Source organism: Bison bison, unplaced genomic scaffold, assembly GCF_000754665.1.
Source record: "Bison bison bison isolate TAMUID 2011002044 unplaced genomic scaffold, Bison_UMD1.0 scf7180017864101, whole genome shotgun sequence".
Taxonomy (NCBI): domain Eukaryota; kingdom Metazoa; phylum Chordata; class Mammalia; order Artiodactyla; family Bovidae; genus Bison; species Bison bison.
The window spans coordinates 3,049,570-3,059,403 of record NW_011494673.1 but is presented as its reverse complement, the minus strand read 5'-3'; the positions used below and the strand labels follow the sequence as shown (position 1 = coordinate 3,059,403).

The window sequence follows — 9,834 nt, the reverse complement described above, 5'->3', positions numbered from 1 at the left end:
TCTGAGCCATGCGCTCCTAGTGAGAGGGCATGCCTCTTCTCACCTCAGTTTCCTCCTCTGAAAAGTGAGGATAGCAATGCCCCCTGCCCGTGGGCGCCCACAAGGGAAGAAGGAGCTAATCTGTGTGTGCAGTGCCTGGCGAGCCCTCAGAAAGCATCAGCCCCTCAGAACAGGGTGAGCCTCATGGGCGAGCCCTGCACTGCCACCTGTGCAAAGGGAAGCTGAGTTCAGCCCTGACCCACTGTTCCGCGTCCAGCCCTCTGGGTCTCGCCGCCCCTGCCCTGTGGCATCTACCACCCTTTCATGGGCCACTATCTCTGGGGCTCATTGCTGTCTGATGCTGTTACATAACTGACCTGGGAGGGTGCTCTTTAAAATGCATTTTCTTTGGGTCTTCAACTAGAATTTTTAATGCCTCGTGTGTGTGCTGTTTGATCTTTTTAAAGAAGACTGGTGAATAACTGAACAAGTGACCGAATGGTGGTTTAGACCGGTGTCCCCTGCTGTGTCTCTGGTCTTCATCGCTCAAGCAGAGCCCTGGGAAGCCACCCTGTATCCCCCGCCACCCACCCCCTGTGTTTGGTGGGCTGGGGCCTCTTGGCAGAGCCTGGGCTTAGGGGGAGGTCGTGGAGCTGAGACCAGCAGAGAGACCAGACATGGCTCAGGCCAGGCCTCACCATGCTTCTCTGAGGCGGGTCTGGTGTTGGGACTGTACGGAGAGGCAGTTGTAGGATGGCACTATGGCGTCACCCCATTGTTGGGGGAGCCAGGTGCTGCTACTCCCTTCACTCTGGGGCTCCTCAGCTCCCCCGATGGGTGGAGACAGCATCCCCAGGTCTAGGGCAGGAGAGGCGAGGCTGCAGAGCCTGCCGGCATGTTCCCTCTCCAGACTCCACCCTGCCAGGAGTCAGGGCCTTTGTTCTGGGGAGCCAAAGGGTACCGGAAGCATCTCTGATCCCTTTGATTATCACCCCCGCCCCCGCCATACACACGTGTTATGTTTCCCCTGTACAGTGTTTTTACCTGTGTTTACTCAGGAATCTTTTCCCAAACCCCAGAACCGCAAAGAGAATGTATTCCCATTTCACAGATGATGAGACAGCTCAGAGAGGTTAAGCAACTTGCCTGGGGTTACACAGCAAAGGAATCAGGGGCAGGATAGAGGATTCAGGAGCCCTGACTGCACAACAACCTCTCTGTTGCCCCGAGCCACGCACAGCCACAGAGGGAGACGAGTCCCAGCCCAGTCTAGGGTCTGCTGAGTAGTGGGGGCAGAGGAGGTGAATGTGCGGCTGTGTCAGCAAGGGCTCAGGCACAGTTTAGGGATTTGGATTTGGTTCTGCTGTGCTCCTTGTAGCCCCAGTGGCTATGCTGAGCCGAGGGCTGCCTGCTTTCCATCCCACACCACCACGCATCCTTTCTGAGGGAGGCTACAGACAGGCAAGAGTGTGGATGAGCAGGGTACTCTGTGCAGAGCTCACTACAACTCTAGGAGCTGTGTTGATGGGAACGTTCAGGGCCCATCACACCCAGCTCCTGCCCAGAGAAAGGACCTCATGACCTGAGGGCCCTCAGCCTTGTACTTGGGATAGCAGCAGTGGCCAAGGAGAGGTGGGAACAGAAAAGCAAATAACCCGAAGGTCCGCACTTGAGCACACCAGCCAGGAAACTCTGGGGACATGGCCAGCTCAGGACTATCCAAGGTCATGTCTTAGAGGCAGACCTGTTCAGACATTGAGGGAATGCATGAAACCTAGGACCCACCAGTGCACCCCCAACTCTAGCCACTCTCAACTTCTGGCCAGCCCCCTCCACCTCACCCTCCCACACAGCCCACCCCTGAATTCCAGGCGCGTTTAGGCTCCAGGCCTTTGTTCATACTGTTTTCTCCACCTGGATGGTCTTCCCTTTCTTTCCATTTTCCACCAAATGAACTTGGTTTTCAAGTTGCAGCTCAGATGAGACCACAAGAGTGAGACCTTCTTGGAGCCCCTCTTACTGCCCCAAGACACGTGGTCATTATCTGTTTCGATGCCAGTTTCCCTGGCAATAATGCCAGCCTCTGTGCAGTGGGCTAAGGTATAGCAAAGTCTGGCACAGGACCCAGAACCCAGTAGGTGTCCTTTCTCCTTCCTCCAGGTCAGGAGCCCTGTCTTAGTCGGGCTTATCACCGTTAGTTAATGACAGTGATAGCCATCTGGAAGCAGCCATGCATTGAATGACTACTATGAAGTGGGCACCGTGTCTGGAGATGGAGATAATTGAAAAGCAAAGAGGTAGTTTCTGCAAATCATGGAGCAGAATGCTTGGCACAAAGTCGGCGATTAATCAACGTATGTTGAATGGATGGAATGAATAAATGAGTGTGAGTAACTGAAAACCTTGGACTGCTGGAAATAATAAAAAGAGAGTGGAAAAAGCTGGGTGCGGGCTGGGCTCCAGGAACCTCCCAGCGCCTGCCTTTCTCCCCCCACCCTGCGGAGCCAGAGGGGCTGGCTGCGCACTGGCCCTTCTGCTGGGCCACTGGTTTAACGATCTCTCAGTGGCTGGCAGGTGTGCAGCAGACAGCCAGCTCACTCTGGCTGGGGATCCCCTGGCGAACAGTGCTGTCTCCGTGGCTCTCTGAGTCAGCCGGGTCCTTGTCCTACCCCGCCTGGGGCCCGGCAGAATTACTGGAGTGAAACCAAACCAGATGATTCTGAGCCTCAGCCCCAGTGCCCCAGGAGTGGTGGGAAAAGTTCAGTTCTGAACAATGAAGCCAGGCTTCTGGTCCCAGCTCTCCCTCCAACCCAGATGGCCCATCTGGCCCTGGCCATCACTGCAGCTTCTAGCCACAAGGAAGCCCTGCTGAATTCTGTCTCTCAGCTCAATAGCTCTACCTTCTCCATCACTAGCCCATGGCACACCCCTTAGAAACCAGATGTTGGCTCATAAATTGAACAGAAGTTTTATTAGTAACTAAATGCAGTTCCACAAATCCAGAAAACCACCTCATCCACACAGCCAAGCACCATCACAATGCCTCTAAAAATACTTGGGAAAGCTTTTATTGGAATGGGGGTGTCCCAGCTTTCTGGAAAGTTACAGTTGAGATAAACATAAGCCTCAAATCGCACTCCGCGTGACTTCTCCCTAATCCTTTCCAAATGGCCACGATCTCATCCCCTTGCTGCCAAGTGTTCTGAATTCTGAACGCCTCGTGGTGAGCTGCTCACACCAGGACCTGCCAGAAAAGCTGCAGGGATAGCCCAGGCCAGGGAGGGAAAAGAAAACACAAAACTGCCCATGTTGAGTGCAACTGCAGGGCCTGACCCTCCCCATACCCAGAGCCTCTTTCTCCTGTTCTCTGCTCCATCTCCCCACGCCTGGCACCGGGCTTGGCACATGGGAGGGAGGGGCTCCATGAATACTTGTGGAATGAACATAAATTTGAATAATTGGTCATTTCCAAGATTTTCAACTCTACTTAGACACCAGTTTAACAAAAAAGTAAAATACGAAAATCTCCACTTAATCAGATGATGATTCACTTTGTAAAAGAAAGCTTCAGTTTGCAGAGGGATTCACTCTGGTGCATCTGTAAGTAGCCAGGGACACCAGTGTATTTCAAGTGAGATGCAGCATGCAGCCGGTATGTCAGGAAGCCAGCAGCCACATCAAGTCCCCTTACTGCCATTGCTACACAGACCCCAGATCTCTGAGGCAGCCCAGTCCCTAAAGTCAAGGGGTTCTGGTCCAATTCATAAACATTACACTTGACCAGTGGGCAGTTCAGAGGCATAGATTTCAAGAGCTGATGTGAGTGGTGTGCCCTGTTCCGACTGGAGTTGCTCAGGTCCGCTGGAGTGGTCCAACCAACAGAGCATATGCCCAACATGTGGAAAGTGCATTATAAAGCTCATTGCTGTGCATTATTCAGCCAAGCAGGCTGGTCCTGTAGGCGCCTCCATGTTAAGAATGAATACATTTATAGTGTAGTGATTACAGGCAAGTGCTGAGGACCCTGGCCTGCCTTAGGGTTCCAGCTCTGTCATTCACTAGGGGGGTTGCCAGGGAACATCTTCTGGCCACTCACTTAAGAAGTCCGGCTCACTGCCTTCATCTCCACCCCTGTCCAATCTCCCAGGCATGACCCATCCAAGACCCCAGCCTCACATTCCTTGACCATATCATCTATAGCAGTGTTTTCCTCTATCCGCCTCCAGCAAGTCCTCTGTTCCGTCCATGACCAGTGAACTGCACTGCCTTCAGAGCTATGACTAGTGAGCTGCACTGCCTTCAAAGCCCATCTTCTAGTCACCACCTCCCACTTTTCCAGCTCACATCCTCTGTTGCCCCAATATAGTATTCCTTGGATCCCAAACCTGTAGTCTCTACTCTGATGTTTCCATTATTTTCTTTGGGCCCTCATTTCTTTCCTAACCCAGCTTAGATTCACTCTCTGCGAGGACCCTTAACCTCCTTGCCCCTCTCTCTCCCTGCATTGTGTCCCTATACCTACCCTGCTGCTGCTGCTAAGTCACTTCAGCCATGTCTGACTCTGTGTGACCCCATAGACGGCAGCCCACCAGGCTCCTCCACCCCTGGGATTCTCCAGGCAAGAACATTGGAGTGGGTTGCCATTTCCTTCGCCAATGCATGAAAGTGAAAAGTGAAAGTGAAGTCGCTCAGTCGTGTCTGACTCTTCGAGACCCCATGGACTGCAGCCTTCCAGGCTCCTCTGTCCATGAGATTTTCCAGGCAAGAGTACTGGAGGGGGTTGCCATTGCCTTCTCCAATACCTACCCTGATACCATCAAAATACCAGCTTTCCACCCATTCCTTACCTGTGCCCAAGCTGCTCCATGTGACTAGAAAAAAATCATGCAAAGATGCTGACCAGTCCAACTTTAAATTAATGACCCTGGGGACCAGCCAGACACTCCATCCTGGCAGACTCTCCTCCTATCTTCCTACTGTGTCAGTTCACCGCTTATTCGTCTTCTTCCCAGGGAGGCTGACTTCCTAGCCTCCCACACCCCTCACTCTCTGCTCACACTTCATTGAGAAAATAAAAGTAATCAGACAGAGACTCTTTCATCTTTACAACTCCAAATCCGTTCATCATGTGGAGCTGCCTCTCCCTTAAAACAGCAGATGGACTGCCCACTTTCAAATGCCTGCCTCACTGGGTCTCATCCTGTCCAGCTTTCTCAAAGACTTTGTTTTTGCCATTACACACACCATGGTCTGTCCTCCAGTATGCAAACATGCTGTATTTTCTTCCTTCTTAATAGACCCCTCCCTTGACCCTTTTCATCATCCTCCAGCTGCCTCCCCATTTCGCTGCTTCTTTTTACAGGAAAACATCTCAAAAGAGTAGTCAACATCTCTCTTCCTCCACTGGATCCACCTCAAACCAGAGTCCAGCCCCATATTTCCACCGAGTCTGCTCTTGTAAGATCCCCCATGGCCTCCTTACTATAATTCCAGTGATGACTTCCCTATCTTCATCTTACTCAGCATCTCAGCAACATTTGACACCACTGGCCATTCCTCCTTGAAATCCTCTTTTCTCTTGGCTTTTGAGGCACCATGCACTCCTTGACCCGCACTGGCTGCCATCCAGTCTCCTTTGCTGAAACCTCTCCTCTCTGCTCTCTTACTGTTAGAGGGTCCCTTTCTCCCTGGATTCTCTTTCCAGACCTTGTCACTCGACCTGTAGGACAGGAAAACTTTTTTATTCTGTCCCCTTAGGTTCTAAACCTGGAGCACTGCAAATTAAATTGATAAAAGAGATGAACATAAGAAAAGGCTTATTATGTATGCATATGGAGGCCTTTATAGAAAAGAATTGAAGACCCAAAGAAAGAGCAATTAAGCCTGGGGCTTATATGCCATTTTAACAAAGCTGTAAATTGTGGAGAAGTTATAAGGAAGAGACAAGGGTTTGGGCTTCTAGGAGCAATAGGCTGTGAGAAGGTAAACATATGGGGAAAACTTATGGACAGAGGAGCCTGGCAGGCTACAGTTCATGGGGTCATAAAGAATAGGACATGATTGAGTGACTAACACTTTCAAAAAACCTTTTCAATGGAAGGTAAGGGTTATTTTAGTAAGCTTTGTTGTGCAGACTCCATCTCTTGCAGTCTTGGGGTGAGAAGTGTCTCTGGTGATTAAGAGTTGTTCTTCTTTCCTGCTATAGTTGAGAGGAGGGGGACACCTTCACAAAGGAAAATTTATACCTTACCTTTGGGCTTATAGGGGAAGGGTAGAGAGCTTTTCCTGCATCTGTTGTTTCTCTATTGCCTCTAGCTCAGAGTAATCCTTATGCCAACGTTGAATATTTTGGGGTAACATTCTTTGAGCCCCTTCAACACTGTTGGCTTTAAACCCCATCTATCTTCTGATGACTTCTAGATGAATAACCCCAATCTTCCACATTATGCTTCAAAAGACTGGAGGTCCAACAGCCTAACTGGCATCTCTGTGTGGAGGTCTAGTATGTATCAAAACTTAAGAAGACCAAAGTAGAACCCTTGATTTCTGCTCTATTCCAGCCTTCTTCATCTCAACCATTGGCACCATCATGAGGAGCTGTCCTGATTCCTTTCTCTCTAATCTTCCATATTCATCATCAAATCGGGTCAGCTCAATCTGCAAAATATGCTCCAATTTTGTTGCAGGAGGGGGGACCCCTTCCAGAGCCCAAGAGTGGACTCTTGTCTAACACTTGGAAATGAATTGTCCAAGGAGATACATGTGCTGATGAAGAAAGAGACTTTATTGGAAAGGGGCACCTAGTTAGAGAGCAGCAGGGTAAGGAGCTCAGGAGAACTGCTCTGCCACGTGGCTCAGAGCCTCAGGTTTTATGGTGATGGGGTTAGCTTCCGGATTGTCTCAGGCCACTCATCTTGCCTGTGCCCATATTTGGTCTGACTCAGGGTCCTTCCTGGTGGCACATGCATCCCTCAGCCAGGATGGATTCCAGTGTGAAGGAATCTGGGAATCTGGCTATCTCCTCCTTCTTTTGGTCCCTCCCAAATTCTGGTTAGTTTTTTGGACAGCAACACCATGTTCCTTATTGGGACCTCCTGTTGTGAGACTACTCAGAAAGTGGTTGTCACTGTGCCTGGTTGATGGTTTTGGTCAACATTTCCCCACCTCCATCCCCTGTCTCCATGCCTATCACTACTGGGATACGTTGATCACAATCATCGTATGTTGCTGGGACAACCAAATCAGTCTCCCAACGAATCCTCCAGCTTCCTCTCTGCTCTTTGACCTCTTTTCCACACAGCAGCCAAAAAGATCTTTTTTTCTTTTTTTGCCTCATTGCAGTGCGCAGGCTTCTCCAATTGTGGTGTGCTAAGATCCGCAGCATGTTGGAGATCTTAGTTCCCCGATCAGGGATTGAATCCATGTCCCTTGTGTTGGAAGGCGGATTCTTCACCCCTGGACCACCAGGGAAGTCCACAAAGAGATCTTTAAAAGTATGAATCAGTCAAGTCCTTCCCTTATTTGAAACCTGCCAATGACTTCCTGTTGCAGGAAATCTGTCTCTTCATCGTGACCCACACGGCCCTGAGTGACCTGGCCCTGCCTCCTCTGGGCCTCACTGGTACTGCTGTCCCCTTTGCTCAGCTCACTGTAGCCAAATTAGACTTGTTAGATTTCATTGCATTTGCATTTGCTGTTTCTGCTGCTTGGAGCCCTGTTCCCTAGATGTCCCCTCGGCATAGCTGACTTCTCAACGACATTCATGCCTCGACATCTAAAATGAAAACGTCACCCCTGAGGAACCTTCTCTAACCACCTGACCACGATAGTGCCGCCCACTCTCCCCCAGCTGCTGTTCATCACACTGCTGTCTTATTAGGGTATATACCACTTTCCTAAGTCATCCACTTCCTGTATTTACTTGTTTATTGCATGGCCTCTAGCCACTCCCTGCTCTATGAGAACAGAGGTCTTGTCTCATCTACTGTTATATTCTCAGTGCACAGCACAGCACCTGGTGTTTGTTAAACGAACAAACTTCTAAAGCTTCTGTTTTAGCACCTACAAAAGGGGAATAAAACAGTGTCTATCTCACACGGTTGTTGGGAGAATTATATGAGACCATGAATATAGGTGCTTCATCTGGCCATGGCATTTAATAAACACTTTAATATGAGTTAGTGTTTTTATTAGTAATTTGGCTGATATCACACAGCGAGTGGCAAAGCTGAAGCCCAGATCCTTTGCTCATTCCCGTGTGTATGATGCCACCTCTCGTGGTAGGCCTGGGGGAGCAGTGTGCGGGAGGTCAGGACTGGCCTGCCTTAGGCATTTTGAGGATGAGCAACTGGTAAAACTGCTTAGTAGGTTTAGGTCTTATCAGAGGTCATATTGAAAGCTGGGCAGAAATGCCTTAGATTTGGCGTGAGGAGCATTAAGGGGCCGATACACGTTCTTGAGCAGGAGTATAATGCGATGATGAGTGTTTGAGAAGAACATTCTGGCTGATTAGTCACTATATAGTTATGCTATTAAATCAGGCAATCCAGTTAGTCTAAATTGTCGGTCTGTAAACGGCCTGGAAACAACCAGATAATTGTGAAGTCCCTTGTTTTGGCTGTTCACTTTAACATTTAAATCAGCCCACTACCAGCTGTCCCATTCAGTTTATGGGGAGCTTATGTGTCTCTAAGGTGGCAAATCCTCGCGTTTGTAATATTCATCTCTGAACTGCTATGTGATTCCAAACTCATTCAAAGGGATTGCCAGTGTGTATTATTTCTTCATTAGCTCTAAGTGGCTCATGATATATGATAGCTCTGGTGTATGCACTGTGGACAAAGAGCAGAATTTGGCACATCCAACTTAGCAGCTGTGTACAAATCTTTCTCACAATGACATCTCTCTTATGTGGTCGTGGGAAGGACCCACGTAATTGGCCACATAACAGGTCAGTAAGTGTTGTTCATTTGTTAATGTGGCAGCCCCGGATGCTAAATACTTGTGTGCAGAGTGATTTGAGTGGAGGTGGATAGCGATAAGGGCCAGGCCAATTATCTGTGGCCTTTGGAAAGGAGAAGAGGAAGCATGAGAAATATGAGAGATGTTCTCAGGAGCCAAATGGCAGGGTCTAGTAACTGACATTCAGCGTGACTCAATATGATCCCTGCTACTCTTGGTTCTCATCCTCTCTTCCTCCTCGATTTCTTGACATCAAAGTTACACATGAAGATCTAAGGAAAAGGGCTAACTGTGGGCCTGGGGATCTCTGTGATGCATCCGGAGATTTGTATTCATGTCTAATAATGGGAGGAAGGGAGTTGAGGATGCTGCAGCTGTACAGAAGGTAGAGAGTGAAGTCAGGCTGAGTCTGGATGAAAAAGCCCCTCCTCCAAAGCAGAATTCAACAGGGTAGCCCTCCGCACCCCCAACCACTGCTCAGAGATTGCTGGGGGCAGCTTCTGTGTCCAGCAGGTGAGAAAGGCACTGAGGGAGGCTGGCCTGAATGCAAAGGATGTTAGTGTGTAGCAGTGACCTTAATTCATGACATCTTTGTCAGCATCACCTTCATCTTCTTCTAAATCCCTGGTTTATATCTTTTTAAATGTTTTTTCAATAAACTGTGGAAAATTCTGAAAGAGATGGGAATACCAGACCACCTGACCTGCCTCTTGAGAAATCTGTATGCAGGTCAGGAAGCAACAGTTAGAACTGGACATGGAACAACAGACTGGTTCCAAATAGGAAAAGGAGTACGTCAAGGCTGTTTATTGTCACCCTGCTTATTTAACTTATATGCAGAGTACATCCTGAGAAACGCTGGGCTGGAAAAAGCACAAGCTGGAATCAAGATTG

General features: G+C 49.1%; 1 protein-coding gene across 1 annotated transcript in view; it reads left to right on the top strand.

The window, feature by feature from the left end:
• The window catches only part of KCNK12 (potassium channel, subfamily K, member 12), a gene marked incomplete at its 3' end in the record, with an annotated part of 51,595 nt that overhangs the window by 10,514 nt on the left and 31,247 nt on the right, over window positions 1–9,834 (top strand). Inside the window, exon 6 of the mRNA XM_010838657.1 lies at window positions 5,927–5,936. Coding sequence (XP_010836959.1) covers window positions 5,927–5,936 — 10 coding nt within the window. The remainder of the gene's footprint in view (window positions 1–5,926; window positions 5,937–9,834) is intronic.